Source organism: Pochonia chlamydosporia, chromosome 4 (assembly GCF_001653235.2).
Source record: "Pochonia chlamydosporia 170 chromosome 4, whole genome shotgun sequence".
In the NCBI taxonomy this organism is placed as follows: domain Eukaryota; kingdom Fungi; phylum Ascomycota; class Sordariomycetes; order Hypocreales; family Clavicipitaceae; genus Pochonia; species Pochonia chlamydosporia.
Genome location: NC_035793.1, coordinates 1,567,008 through 1,581,448, shown reverse-complemented (window position 1 = coordinate 1,581,448; position 14,441 = coordinate 1,567,008). Strand labels below are relative to the sequence as shown.

Sequence of the window (14,441 nt, the reverse complement as noted above, 5' to 3'; positions counted from 1 at the left end):
GGACATTAAGTCTCCGCATCTGTTAGATCAGAAGAGCAAGCACGAATCACGACGTCTTTGGCATCGAGGTATTGTGTGTTGGCTTGTTGAAAAGCTCTTAGTGGATTCGTGCTGAACGGCAAGAATATCTCCTTTCCATCATTTACACAGCAACAAATAGTGACTCGCAAGTTAGTCCCAACCTCCGCAAAGCGCTGCCAGCCTACATACATGGCAGTGGGCAACAACCCTACTCCATCAATTCGAGGCACTTGCTGAACACACCGTAATTCTGGTGTAAAGTTAACACCGTTAGACAACCGGCGAATATGCCTTTGATGAAATACTGGCTGGCTGTTCTGTGAAGTAAGTGACACCGATAACATTTGCTGGGACGATCAGACACCAGAACATCAGATCAAACTTGACAAAGACTTAAGAAAATGTTAATAAAGTGAAGTAGCCATTGTAAGTCTAAAAAGAGGGCTAAGCTAAACATTGTCTCCCATAACAAATCGCAAACTTGTGGGCGTATAAAATCTCGCTATCGACAAAAGAAAACCATCTAATTAACAAACAGGGAAATCAGGGCCTAATTAACTCCAGTAGATGCAAGCGCATAAACAAAAGAGGGAGTGGCGTTGACTTAGAAACCAGCTCGCTTAAGTCTCTCCTTCTCATCTAGGATAGACTCATCCTGGTTGTGCTCGTACTCGGCAACAGAGGGCTGGCGCTGTTCATCGAGAACAGTATCACCAGGAGAAGGCATGCGGCCAACCTCTTGAACAACAGTCTGGTCAAAGTCGGGGCGGCCTTCAATAGCCTTGAGAACCTCAAAGAGAGGCTTAGCACCCATGGGCCAGGCGACATCGCCGCGAAGGATCTTCTTGGCAGAGATTCCTCGCTCATTGTAGAAGACGGAGTTAGCATCAGCACGGCTAACAATGATAGTTCCATCAATCTGAACACCAGCCCAAAGACCACGGCTCTTCATGTAGCTCCACATGGGGCGGGCAGTCTTGGAGATGGCAGCGTCAACACTGGCGCCAGTGCCAATGGGACCCATGGCAATCGAGGCATCACCACCAAGAGAGACGCGTGGGTTGGTGAAGGCATCGACCTGGGCAGGGGTGTTGAGGACGCAAACGCAGTCGTAGATGTCGAGACCGAGCATGAAACCGGCTCCAACGGTGGAAACGACAAAGGATGAAGGAGGAGACCAGGTACCGTCGGGGCGGCGAGCGACGACAACACCGGAGCCGGCAGCAAGAGAGCCGTGGAAAGCACCAGCACGGATGACGTTGAAGATGGCGAGACCAGCGCAGTTTCTCAAGACGGCTTCGGGGATCTTGACCATTGACTTCTTGGTAATGCCAGTAGGGTGCATAGGACCATTAACCTTGGGGGGCTGAGGAACTCCAAGGCCTGCAGAGTCGGGCATTAGAGATGTCCCCGTTTGAGAGTTTTCAACAAAAGTCGATGACATACTGGTAAAAGAGTGAAGAATACGAGCAGCCTTGCCGCACTCCTTCTGCATGCTTGTTGGCCACCATCCCTCGGCACCGATCACATTGGCCGCCTTGTTCAAGGGCCATCCAGCCTTGCTGGTGATGGAGTGGAACTTTTGGCCAAAGGAGCTCGGCTTCTGAGGAGCAGGGCCGGCGGGAGCATTGAAGTCGGGAGCGGCCACATTGGCATCAAAGGTAGAGCTGGGGGTGAGGCCAGTGTGTGATGGGGTATAAGCAGGAGGTTGCTGTTCCTCATGACTGGTGTGCTCATCAAGGGTAGCCTTGTCGGCATTATAGTTGTTGACGTTGTAAGCAGTCATTGTGATGAGGTTTCTGGGTTGATATTGCAGCTGTGAAGAAGTGGTGACGATGTTGTCCAGTCCGTGTAAGTCGAAATTTAAGCTTATCTTGGCGAGGCTATCGATGGAGTTATTGTTGTGGATGTTCTGATCTGATGGATAAAGTATCTGGCAATTGAAGGCATCCTCATCGTCTTATATCTCTGCGTTCAATGCACCGCATCATAACATCCTCGCTCGCTCGGCCCCCAGCCGCGATGTCGTCGCAACGCGGCATACCAGACAAACATAAGACCCCTGTCAGCTTCCATACTGCAATGGCTGCTTCTCCGTCTGTCACGGAGCTGTCTGTGCCTGGGTGTTTTCGTGGATCTTGTGGCTGAGCGGATTGGCTGGTGGTAAGGTTGGCAGCGGGTACATGCTGGATAAGGCCTGATCCTTCGAGATGGTTTGTCGCTTTGGGGGGTGTCTCACAGACAAAAACGAGTGGCCGCGTGGATGGGAGAGTAAGAAGGTTGTGAAGGTTGTGAGGGCGAGCCTTCGATTCGTGGCCGCGAGCCAGACACGCGAAGGCCGAAGGCGAGCGCAACTGGCGCAACCCGAGTGCGAATTGGGGCAAGAGCGAGCCAACCAACCAACCAACGGGCACCTGCCACAGGAGCACTGCCAAATATGCCAAGCAATTCAAGTACCAGGCTTGTCCATGCATGTCCCTTTTTGCACAGACGCTGGCCATGAGAACCATCACATCGACTTCAAGTGTACTTTGCTTCCTTTGACATACCTTATGCAAGTTGGTCGTCTGGATGCTTACTGAGCCATCTTTAGAATCAGATCAGACATGGATGGACGTATTCGAAACTGAGACACAACATTCTAAAGCTGTCAAGAGTGAACATGCAATGCACCTCTGCCACAACGTATAACCAATACCTCTTTGTCTGTGCCACTATGCTTCACTGCTTACCAACAAGATGAGACCTTTTCTGCTGCTATCGAACATCTCGAGCCTAATCACCCAGCCATGTGTTGAGGGAATATAGAATACGACATTTTGCACATCAGGATCAGTCTTCGCCCAACACTATGCCGCCAAAGGCACAGGGACAGCCCGTCGGAGAGTATCCGGCTACATGTTCTTCCCTCGCGTTCTTGTTTATCAACTCTCCAAGACATCCAACAACTATCGCCAAACATCTGGCAATGGCTAACTGGTCACACAACCACAACTAGAACACTCAACGCATTGGCCATTTGGGCAGCGACTTTGTTCTGTTATGCATCTTTGACCAGCAAAGGAATCAACTTCCCCCGCATCTCATCATTTACCATTGAAACCAAACGAATGCTGGTTCTCAACAACCGGATGTAATCTATACGGTGTGGAGACAACCGACTGAGGGCCATGGCTAATCGTCATGTTCGGCGATCGCCAAGGACGAGATAAGCTTGAGAGAACCGACAGACAGCCCACTGCCGCTGTCTGCAGATCCAGGGTCCATCGCGGCATCATGGTCAGAACAGAATTGGCCGTTTATGAAAAAGTGCCGCAGAGTCAGACACTATACATCTTCCGGCTTTTGCACACTGCCATTTGGGCAGCCTATTAACAACTGGTTTGTAAGGGCGCCTTATCAACTTCTACCCTGGCTGAGGTCGGCATCTTTCAGCACTTGCTTGCCTTGTATGCTGTCTGGTCTGACGTGAGGCGTCAACTGGTAGTACAGGGGTTGCCAACTTGCCAATATAAGCTCAGCCACAATGCAGGCACTTCCGCTCTTTCACAAGGCACATATGACTGCTTACTTTCTCCTTGTGCAAAAACTGTCAACTCTGCCTGTGAAACTGAGCAGTTTTTGTGATTGCGAAGGAACATTCGCTCAGTGTCTCAAGCTCAAAATAGAAGTCCCTCAAGAGCCAGCTCTCCAACGATAAACCTCACTTGAATTGCCAACCTTCGTGTGAGATCTTAGCGCCAACCTGGTCGTGCTTGAAACGTGAGGCATCAAAAGGCGGACTCAAGATAATGGGGATTGCAGGCATTATGCCTGTGCATTTCAATAGCTCGGCAGCTGCAAATGCATCAAATCTGACTGCTCTGGGGCAAAAACGATCGAATGACCTCTATACAGGGTATTAATTCGGCTTACGACCCCGAATTGTCGAATAGCAGATTGTCCCTACTGCGGGCGTAAGCCAGCATCAAGAGCCGAGGTTCCCCGATCTGCGCCCAGAATCGATGAGTCCATCAACACCATCGCCAAATATCGTGAGATTCAGTCGAGCTATGTGGCTTTCCGCAACTCTCTAGCCAATCAAAGCAACTTCACTTTCGGCCCAAGAAGGAAATTCGGATGACACGGAGATGTTCAACAACATCTTTGTTGATTCCTCAGAGTCCATGGTTCGCGGGCGCAACTCGCCCGATGGCTCGATGGGGAAGGTGACGTCTCCATCACTCGGGCCGATGTAATTAACTAAGGGTATTGTTGCGGATATATCCAGCATTTTTCCACTAACCGCCTGAATTGTTCAAGTACCGTGGCACATGGTCCTTCAAACACGACTATATAGAAATACACACTATGGACCCGGATATTCGGCATCATGCGTGGTCAGACACCCGCTTGGCAGGGCAAATGCTACCCTTGTCATGCCACGAATTACATCGCCAACTCCGATCCTTGGAGTGGATATTAATCAGATAATCAACCGGTTACAAAAGCATCAACTGCCGCCCTCAAAATAGAGTGCTACTTCATGGGCAATGACATCTGAGTTGTGAACCTTACCATATCCTCACTATGAGACCCTCGCCATTGTCGGGTTTCATAACCCTGCTGTTGCCATCCCTGGCGGCATGTCTCCCGTCTGCCACGCTTGACACAAGACAGTCTGGGTCATCATGGTTTTTGCCAAACCTGGACCATACTTCTGGCCCTGTACGAGGTTATGTCCCGAATTTGGTTAATGGTGCTGGGCAGCCCAATTACACCTACCCGGTTTATAAGAGTGTCAACTCTGGCGACTCACAGGGTCTCATCAATGCACTCTATTCAGATGGACCTAGTGGTGCACAGCGAGATAACTGTTGGCTTGCTGGTCAACCTCGTGTCATTTACCTAGCACCTGGTACGGAGTTTTGGGTATAAAGATATGCGTCGTGCTGGTTCTAATATGGCTTGTAGGAACCTATACTCTCTCTTCTACGCTGTTTTTGGACACAGATACCGTTATAATTGGTGATGCTTCGAATCCACCTACGATCAAGGCGTCCTCTGGGTTCAATGGCAACTATCTCATTGTCGGCGGACAGGGGGATGGTGGCGATCACCCATGTGGTGGCTCTGGCGGAGAGACGCATTTCTCCGTTATGAGTAAGTTCAACTGATTAACATTGTAAGTGAAGCTACTGACGGGTTGAAGTCAAAAACGTCATCCTGGACACTACGGCGAACGCTGGGAGCGGAGGCTTCACGGCCTTGAGCTGGGCTATTGCTCAAAACTGCGCTTTGGTAAGCTTTCACAGAATTTTGAGTAAGAAAACATGTATCTAACATGCATCGCAGGTAAATGTGCAGATCAACATGCCTCAGGGCGCTCATACAGGTACGTCTGCCAAATTTAATAAATTGGCCATTTTCTAACAGACATCTCACACTAGGTCTTGTCATGGGTGGAGGATCGACTATTTCAGTATCAGATGTCCATTTCAACTTTGGTAATGTTGGTTTGCACTGGAGCGGTACGTCGTTCTCCATATCACAACGCAACTTTAACAGCACTAACACATCCTCCAGGCCATCAACAAGGCCAGGTCAAAGGCATGACATTCAATAAATGCACAACGGGTATCTTGATCGATAGCGGCTTCACAATCAGCATCTTTGCGCCAGTATGCAACACTGTTGGCAACTGTATTGTCCTCAACTCGGGCAACCCTTGGATCGCTGTCATCGACGGACAGAGCATCAACTCGGGTGATTTCTTCACCAGTCGAGTCGGCTTCCCGAACTTTATGCTCGAGAACATCTCCAAGGACACCACCAACTCCAACATGGTCACAGTCGGCGGTACCGTCAAGGTTGGCGGCGTCACAAGCCTTGGTACTTACATCTATGGAAACACTCGCGGCGCCAACCCCATCTACCAGAGTAACCCATCATCAAAGCCAGTCTCACGACCAGCAGCCCTTGCTCCAGGCGGCAAGTACCCCGTTATCAATGCGCCCCAGTATGCAGGAAAGACTGTGTCGGATGTGATCAACCTGAAGGATGTGAATCAGAACGGAGGCTTCAACTTACACGGAGATGGATCCGTCGACGATACTTCAGCCCTACAAGGAGCTCTCAACACAGCAGCCAGCCGGGGCAAGATTGCATACCTGCCCTTTGGCGTCTACAAGGTGACCTCGACCATTACTATTCCCCCTGGTACCGAGTTGTACGGAGAAGCATGGTCCACCATCTCAGGATCAGGAAGCGCCTTCTCATCCGAATCGAACCCAACTCCTGTCGTCCAAGTCGGAAGCTCACCCGGCCAAAAGGGTGTTGCGCGTATTCAAGACGTTCGCTTCACCGTCAACGAAGCCCTCCCTGGAGCCATCCTCCTCAGAATCAACATGGCCGGCAACAGCCCCGGAGACGTAGCCATCTTCAACTCCCTCAACACCATCGGCGGCACTCGCGATACGTCCATCAACTGCAACAGCGAATCCAACTGTCGAGCCGCCTACCTCGGCTTACACCTTGCTGCCGGATCGTCAGCCTACATCGACAACTTCTGGTCCTGGGTAGCGGACCATCCTACCGATAACAGTGGCAAGGGTATCCGAGCCGCAGTCAAGGGTGGTGTTCTAATCGAGGCCACCGCAGGAACATGGATCGCAGGTCTTGGTTCAGAACACAACTGGCTCTACCAATTGAGTCTGCACAATGCCGCAAATGTCTTCATCTCACTCTTCCAGAGCGAAACCAACTACAACCAGGGTAACCACGGCGCACCTCTCCCAGGACAGCCATTCAACGCCATTGCTTCAGATCCTAACTTCTCGTGGTGCGGTGGCGGTGATAATGTGTGCCGGATGGGTCTTGCGCAGTACTATACAGGTAGCAATAGTGCGATTTATCACTACGCTGCTGGAAGTTGGAATTTCCAGTCATTGACGGGAGTTAATCAGGGTATTATGAATTACATTCAGAACACCGTGAGCAATGGGAACTTGCATGGATTTACGACGGGTCCGAACGCTGCGCAGATTATGAGGTTGCCTAACGGGAATCAGTTTGGAAATGGTGGGAGTGATGGGTATGGAGGATCGTGGGAGACGCTTGTTGCAGATATTGCGAGCCAGTCGTAGATGTGTTTAGGTGTTGTAAATAAAGAATTGTTGTATTGGTTGCTGGTGATCCTGCTCGCCATGAGGCATCCAATTACAAGATGGATAATTCACCCAATGCCTCATTAAAATACAGAATCATCAAGAACTGTATCACTCTAAAACGCGAATTGTCATCGGGTCTACCCATAATGAACTCCTTGCGTGTGGAAAACAACTCTTTTTATTCCACATCCACACATGACGATGCCGCATCCTAATCCAAGAGCCGAGGCTCAATAGTCAAGAAACACCAATCCTTCACCATGAAACCACAATCACTTCCCACTCTAATGCAACTCTCCAACTTCCTTATCAATCATTAATACTTTTACCTCGAAATGAATCCCAATCCCACCCTCCGCGCCACATTCATGGGCGTCACCACCATCGCCCTCAACGACGGTACCGACTCCATCCTCATAGACGGCTTCTTCACCCGCCCATCATACATCCCCGTCCTCCTCGGCAGAGTCACATCCAACGAAGCCCTCATAACAACATGCCTCCAAAAAGCCCAAATCGACAAAAACCTCCGCGCCGTCTTCGTCGCCCACTCCCACTACGACCACGCCCTTGACTCCCCCAGCATATGCCACCAAACCGGCGCAAAACTCATCGGCTCAACGTCCACGCAAATGATCGCCCTGGGCCGCGACCTACCCTCCGACCAAATTCTAGTAGTAGACACGGACCCCCAGGCATTCACATTCGGCTCCTTCCGCATCACAGTCATAGAGGGCATTCACTCCCCTGGGGATCGGTACCCGGGGGAAATCACGAAACCGGTACGCCTACCGTGCTCTGTATCTGAGTTTCGCACCGGAAAATGCTACACGTATTTAGTTGAGCATGGTGACCAAAAAATCTACATTCATCCTAGTGCGAATTTTGAGCCCGGCAAGCTGAAGAAGTTGGGTGTGTCTGCGTCGACGGTGTTTTTGGGCATAGGCGTGCTGGGGAGGCAGACGGATGAGTTTAGGGATGGGTATTGGGAGCATGTGGTGGAGGTGTTGGGGCCGAGGGTGATTATTCCGATACATTGGGATAATTTTTGGGTTTCGCTGGATTGGCCGTTGAAGGCGCTGCCTTGGGTTTTTGATAATGTTTCGGTGAGTGAGAGGTTTTTGAGGGAGAGGTGTGAGGGGAGGGGGATTGAGGTGGTGAGGCCGGAGGGTTGGGAGGTCTTTGAGCTGGATGAGGGGGGTATACGGAAGTGAGTTACTGTTTTGATAATTTGGGGGGGGGGGGGGGGGGGGGGGGGAGAAGTTTCTTGGATGTGATTTTGTTATTGTGTGGAGGATGTAAGTGGTGTTGTTGGCATATGGTGATAACGTGGTGATGGACTTGGCGATCCCGGTATTTCATGATTTCATATACTCTATCCGAACACATCAACACATGCAGAAACATGTATTTTAATAATTGGTTAATGGCACTGGACCACATCACACTCACATCATCAACACGTAGTATTAACATCCGAAAATAATCCCAAGCCTCATCCACATTTGGACCCAGAAGGCTTCCACAACACCAAATATGGACGGCAGCCACTGTAACTAACCTCCATTTGGAGCTATCCGTGGAGACATTCCCCGGATGCTGCATGACGATGCAGGTCCAGCACGCAGTGCATTATCAATCATACCAAATCTTTTTATCACCCGATGATCATTTCAAAGTCCTATTTCAACAATAATCAGACTATGTACATTGTTGGACACGTACAACATTGTGGCCGTATCATATCCTTATCACCCTGTCACTTTAGCAACCCTTTCTAGCACTGATCTTAAACTCGAAAACATTAAACAAAACAAAATTAAAAGCGAAAGAATATTCAAGGCAATTCATCACAAGTTCCATCTCCAACCTTCCTCTCACTACTGCAGACACCCAAAGTATTCCTTTCCTTCCCTTTCCAATCTCTTGCGTCATCACACCACCAGCGGGTCACAAGCTCCAACCACAATCCACGAATGACTACATGTGCATGTCAACCAGACCACAGCTCAGCGACAAACAAGCACGCCTCAGTTCCAGCAACTTTCATCGCATCGCCAATTTCAACCATACATCTACACTTTCACCCGCGTCAAAATAATCATAAATCGCGTCAAGTCACTTATCCACCACCACCACACATTTCATCACCAAACACCACAGCCAACCACCATGCCAACAGCCATCCAAACCAACACCGAGTCCAACTCCAGCTCCAACTCCAAAGGCAACGTCTCCAACACAATGCGCAACAAAGCAACCGGCCTATATGCCTACATCCACCGCTCCATAGACTGGGCCATGCCCCCATCCTCACGTCAACGCGCTTACGACCACATCTCAGCCTTTGCTTCCGCCAGACCCATCCTCTTCGTACGTACCAACCCACCCCATCAAAGCACAAGCTAACAAGGCTCAGTCCTTCATCGTCGCCCAAGCCCTCCTATCCTTTCTCCCCATCCTCCTCTTCGCCACATTCTCCGTCTCCACCGTCCTGTTCGGCCTCGGCGCCGCCATCATCTTCGCCCTCTTCTGGACTGGCCTCGCCCTTCTCGTTCTCGTCCCCACGCTGCTGGTCACTTCGTCTATTGCCGTCTTGGTATGGGCCTGGTCCGTGGGCAGCTTCCTGGTCGCGAGGTGGCTTTATCAGCGGGCGCCGTTTGGCGTGAGTGGTGAGGTGCAGGTCGATGCTGGGAGGAAGCAGGTGAGTGTTGTGAAGGACGAGAAGGGGCTTGATGGGAGCGTCAAGGATGTGAAGGCGGAGCAGTGAGTGCAAAAGGATTTTGTTGTTTTTGATACGCTAGAATGAAAAATGGAGGAACATGTATAGATACCCTTTTGTCTTGCTTGGAGATTGATTTAAACTATGATGAGCGAAGAACGTTCTTTGAAGGAACAGTCACTACTAATGAAGCGTTTTGTTGACTACAATTAATATCAGAGGCACTTCAAGTATCAAGGTTGTGCATACATCGCCGTGACCGCACCAGTCAGTTTTGAATTAGCATTTTATTCACACCACCCTCCAGATGTCATTTATGTCACCTGGCTCTCTATGGTCCTCGTCCTATCAAACTCCATCCTATACACAATAGTACATTTACAAATACAGACCCTCAGGCTCGCCCTCCTGCTTGGTGCGCAGTACACGCTCCCTTGCAGATCGGAAGTCGGCCATTTGCACGCGCATACGCCGCTCTCGTAATGCCATCATGCCGGCTTCTGAGCAGATTGCCTTGATATCCGCACCAGAGAGGTCATCCTTCTGCGAGATGAACTCCTCCAAATCAACATCATCGTTCAAGTTCATCTTTGATGTATGCAGCGTAAAAATCTTTCTCTTCGTGTTCTGGTCGGGATTCTCGAACAAAATCTTTCGGTCAATACGTCCGGGTCTGATCAACGCAGGGTCCAATGTATCAATCTTGTTGGTTGCCATGATGACCTTGACATCGCCACGATCGTCGAAACCATCCAGCTGGTTAAGAAGCTCCAACATGGTTCGCTGCACTTCTCGTTCGCCTCCCGATGTAGACTCATAACGCTTTGTACCAATAGCATCGATTTCGTCAATAAACACGATCGAAGGCGCATTCTCGCCCGCAACCTACCACCGTGTTAGTTCACGATAAGAGTATACCTTGACATTTGGGGAAATTTACCTGGAAGAGCTGTCGCACCAGACGAGGCCCATCACCCAAGTACTTCTGAATCAGTTCACTTCCAACAATGCGCAGGAAGGTAGCGGATGTCTGATTGGCAACAGCCTTGGCAAGCAGGGTCTTGCCAGTTCCGGGGGCACCATAAAGAATAACACCCTTCGGCGGCTTGATACCCATCTCTTCGTACAATTCGGGGTGGAGCAGCGGTAATTCGACGGATTCTCTGACTTCCTGGATTTGTGATTCCAAACCACCAATGTCGGCGTACGATTCTGTCGGAGCCTTGTCGAGCTTCATCACACTGACAATAGGATCAGTGTCATCTGTGAGAACACCGACAATGCTAACGCTCTTGTGGTGCAGCAAAACACTCGCGCCCGGCTCGAGGAGATCCTTGTCGACGAAACTCATGATGCTGACATAGTATTCCGGGCCTGTCGTGCTACTGACGATGGCGTGGTCATCATCAATCAGCTCTTCAAGTGTTCCAACACCCATTGGGCTTCCTCTCATGTCGTCAACTCGGCCTCGTTCATCAGCTAGTCTGTCCACATCGGCGTCAGGACCAACCGCGGCGCCTTCTTTGGCTGCCTTGGCCTTTCGCAAGCGCTCCTGGTTCTCGACATACTCCTCCTCCAGAAGCAGGTGATCGTGGATTCTTTGCATTCGTAGCAGTCGAAGCTTGCATCTGCTGGTAGGGTAGACCGCGGGCAGCTTGGCAGCGGCGCTGGTGCCACCAGCCTTTCTCTTCTTACGGCCAACTCGGGTCGTGGGCCTTGGGGGAGGCTCGTACTTGGGCTTGTCCTTCTGGAGATGTTGTTAGCAAAACGCGCCAACTGCGCATAGAGGTATTACATGCCTTCTTATCCTTATCATCACGGCCATCACCGCCTCCCATGCCAGATTGTCCTTGACCCTGTTTTCATCAACTGTCAGCAGCGAGTAGATAACGAGGCGCCAGCTTATGAGCTTACCATCTTGGCGGATTAAGCTCTGGGAGCCTGTGAATGAATATTCTGGGAGCCCAATAACTCTTTCAGCTAGGTCGCTATGCAGCACAGTCGGTTGAAGATGATTTCCGTTGATTGAGCTGTTGATGACGAGGTTCAGGGCGATTACGGATAGTGGATTTGGACAGTCGCCATCAGGCGCCAGGGAAACACGACAGCTCAATGCCGGGTCACGTGGTGGTTGAAAGCTAAGGTCACGTGCAAGAGCTACCATGTGAGCTGCAACGGTCATCGAGGACGAGCATAACTTGTCGTACAGATATAGCTCAACAATTAAATTTATGTACATATGTGAAGCGGTCATTCTAGATGATATTGTAATTATCCTTGCATGTTTCAAACCCTCGGTGCGTTGCCGAAAGTGACGGAATGACTTCATCTGTTCCGGCTGACGTCAAACAAGACAAACGCCGATTGTGAAAAATAGACAACACACTCCTTTCTCGTCATTTAGTAACTGCTCACACACTACAAAACATTCTTCAGTTCAATTATGTGTCCCTGCATGTGAATACATGGCTCTGTGCGCGAGATGGATTCGTACCATTAGGGCCTACCCTGAACTTTGAGTGGTGAGGATTGGAATACGCAACTTCACTCGATGATAGCTTGCCACCCATTTAAAATACATAAGTTTACAAGTTCCGTGGAGCTAGTAATGTCGAATTTAAACCCTTTTGGCAGCCTACATAGATAATCAATACTTGGGTATTATGGTAGGTTGTGGCCATGGGAAGACACTGGAGAAATCGCTTCCATCTCAAAGGTCGTGCAAATATGCAGTTTCACGTAACAGTATAGTGAGTTTGTCAGCTGCCGCGGCGACAGTCTCGTGAAGCAAACAACGGTTCCATCACTATTACCATCACACCATCACACCAGCTCCAGAATATGATGTATCTGATATTTGCAGCCAGTTTGCGGACTGAGCAATCAGACGATCAGGATCGATGAATTTGCAGGCACACCCGCCTCAATAACCGAGAGGCCCTGCCGCCAATGACCAAGCCATCCCAAGCCTTGAGTTCGGATACTACTTTGTGTTCAGCATGGGCTGGTGTCGTCACACCCTTTGCCGTAAGCCATGGTGTCATTCTAAACTTTCAAGTTCGAGCTGAGCTGGCAAAAGCTAAGCTTGGGTAGTCTGGCTTGGCGACATGGAGGTTTGGGCTGAATGGTGAAGTCGGGTCAGATCAAACGAGACAGCGCCAGACACTTCAATGTTGGCCCATGTCTCGTCCAGGCCGGTCTCAATGTGCTGGTTATAATTAGCCCACATGCAGCCTTTGTGTGAAGCCTCCTCCATCAAATCATCGATGTCCAGTGGCCTCAACTTGACTGCTTGTGGCCTGGCTTTTAGTGCTGGCGCTGCCCCTCCTTCTGTAAAACAGTCGGCGGCCCTGTGCTGTAGCCTGTCCGCCTGCACTGTACGCCTTACACTTACTTGATCCATAATCCATCCCACTTCCCACAGACCGACGACTTCCGTCTATTCTTCGTTTTCCCTTTCCCTTTGTTCCACGCCCAGCCTGCCCGACCTCCTCGCATATATCGAGATACCACAGCGATAATCTTTGCGAACAGCTATTACCGATCATCCATACCGCACCCACCTCCCCCGACTGTCATATCAATAATTTCCACCGCCATGACGAGCAGCCGAGATCGTCGAGTGGCCAAAGAGCTTCAAGACATCCAGGCTGATAGAGACAACTCCGGAGTCTACGCTTCGCCAGTCGACGGAGTCAACCTGAAGCACCTCAAAGGCACGATTCCTGGGCCGCCCGATACGCCGTACCATGGAGGCACCTTCACGATCGACATTCAAATCCCGGATACCTACCCGTTTAAGTCGCCCTCGATGAAGTTTGACACCAAGATTTGGCACCCCAATGTCAGCAGTCAGACAGTACGTCATACCCCGATGCGTTGAACTTGAACCAAACATCTTGGAATATTTTTACCTTGCGCCATTCTATACACGCCGTTGTTGGGCCAGACTAACGCAAACTAGGGAGCCATCTGCCTAGACACTCTCGGAACCGGCTGGTCGCCCGTTCAGACCATAAAAACGGCCCTCCTCTCCATCCGCATGCTTCTCGAAGTTCCTAACCCCAAAGACCCGCAAGACGCCGAAGTTGCATGCATGCTCATGCAACAGCCCGAGCAATTTGCCCTCGTCGCCCAAGAATGGGCCATCAAACATGCCGGCGCGCCGAAAAAAGAGCTCGATCTTAGTAAATACAAGGCCACCGTCACGCCAAGGGTTGATGACATAAACAGGTGAGGAGATGATAGTGCGGCGGCAAACTACGCCGAACAACGAAGGCAACAACAGAGGCTAATGCAAAGTGAAGATACAAAGGGTACAGCAGAGATTTGGTAAACCGCTTTGTAAGTATGGGCTTCGATGTGGATGCTGTAGTGGACGCTTTTCTCGTTGTGGGTATCAACCGCAACAACGGACGGGACTATGAACTTGAGGAGGCTTACGTGGGCGATATCACCGCTCGACTTCTGGGGGATGAGTGATTTCCGAATATCAATACGAGGTGGCTGTGTGCGAAAGAGCGTGGAGCCACGACGGGGTGCTGGTGGAC

General features: G+C 50.4%; 6 protein-coding genes across 6 annotated transcripts; 4 read left to right on the top strand and 2 right to left on the bottom strand.

Annotated features, from left to right (window-relative positions):
• Positions 1-625: 625 nt before the first annotated feature.
• VFPPC_07905 (hypothetical protein) lies at positions 626-1,807 on the bottom strand (the record flags this gene model as incomplete). Its single annotated transcript, XM_018286695.1, has 1 exon — positions 626-1,807. The coding sequence occupies one exon, from the start codon at positions 1,805-1,807 to the stop codon at positions 626-628; it is 1,182 nt and encodes a 393-aa protein (XP_018143423.1).
• Positions 1,808-4,590: 2,783 nt separating this feature from the next.
• On the top strand, positions 4,591-7,145 carry VFPPC_07904 (glycoside hydrolase family 55 protein; the record flags this gene model as incomplete). The annotated part of the gene is made up of 6 exons (XM_018286694.1): positions 4,591-4,918; positions 4,975-5,163; positions 5,213-5,301; positions 5,356-5,395; positions 5,451-5,531; positions 5,587-7,145. The coding sequence occupies 6 exons, from the start codon at positions 4,591-4,593 to the stop codon at positions 7,143-7,145; spliced, it is 2,286 nt and encodes a 761-aa protein (XP_018143422.1).
• A 359-nt stretch (positions 7,146-7,504) lies between these two features.
• VFPPC_07903 (beta-lactamase superfamily domain-containing protein) lies at positions 7,505-8,383 on the top strand (the record flags this gene model as incomplete). The annotated part of the gene is made up of 1 exon (XM_018286693.1): positions 7,505-8,383. One exon carries the CDS (start codon positions 7,505-7,507, stop codon positions 8,381-8,383), a length of 879 nt encoding a protein of 292 aa, XP_018143421.1.
• A 958-nt stretch (positions 8,384-9,341) lies between these two features.
• Positions 9,342-9,939, top strand: VFPPC_07901 (protein kinase-like protein; the record flags this gene model as incomplete). Its single annotated transcript, XM_018286692.1, has 2 exons — positions 9,342-9,542; positions 9,589-9,939. The coding sequence occupies 2 exons, from the start codon at positions 9,342-9,344 to the stop codon at positions 9,937-9,939; spliced, it is 552 nt and encodes a 183-aa protein (XP_018143420.1).
• Positions 9,940-10,269: 330 nt separating this feature from the next.
• Positions 10,270-12,073, bottom strand: VFPPC_07900 (26S protease regulatory subunit 4; the record flags this gene model as incomplete). Its single annotated transcript, XM_018286691.1, has 3 exons — positions 10,270-10,776; positions 10,832-11,638; positions 11,720-12,073. The coding sequence occupies 3 exons, from the start codon at positions 12,071-12,073 to the stop codon at positions 10,270-10,272; spliced, it is 1,668 nt and encodes a 555-aa protein (XP_018143419.1).
• A 1,416-nt stretch (positions 12,074-13,489) lies between these two features.
• VFPPC_07899 (ubiquitin conjugating enzyme (UbcA)) lies at positions 13,490-14,373 on the top strand (the record flags this gene model as incomplete). The annotated part of the gene is made up of 3 exons (XM_018286690.1): positions 13,490-13,750; positions 13,856-14,124; positions 14,199-14,373. The coding sequence occupies 3 exons, from the start codon at positions 13,490-13,492 to the stop codon at positions 14,371-14,373; spliced, it is 705 nt and encodes a 234-aa protein (XP_018143418.1).
• Positions 14,374-14,441: the final 68 nt, after the last annotated feature.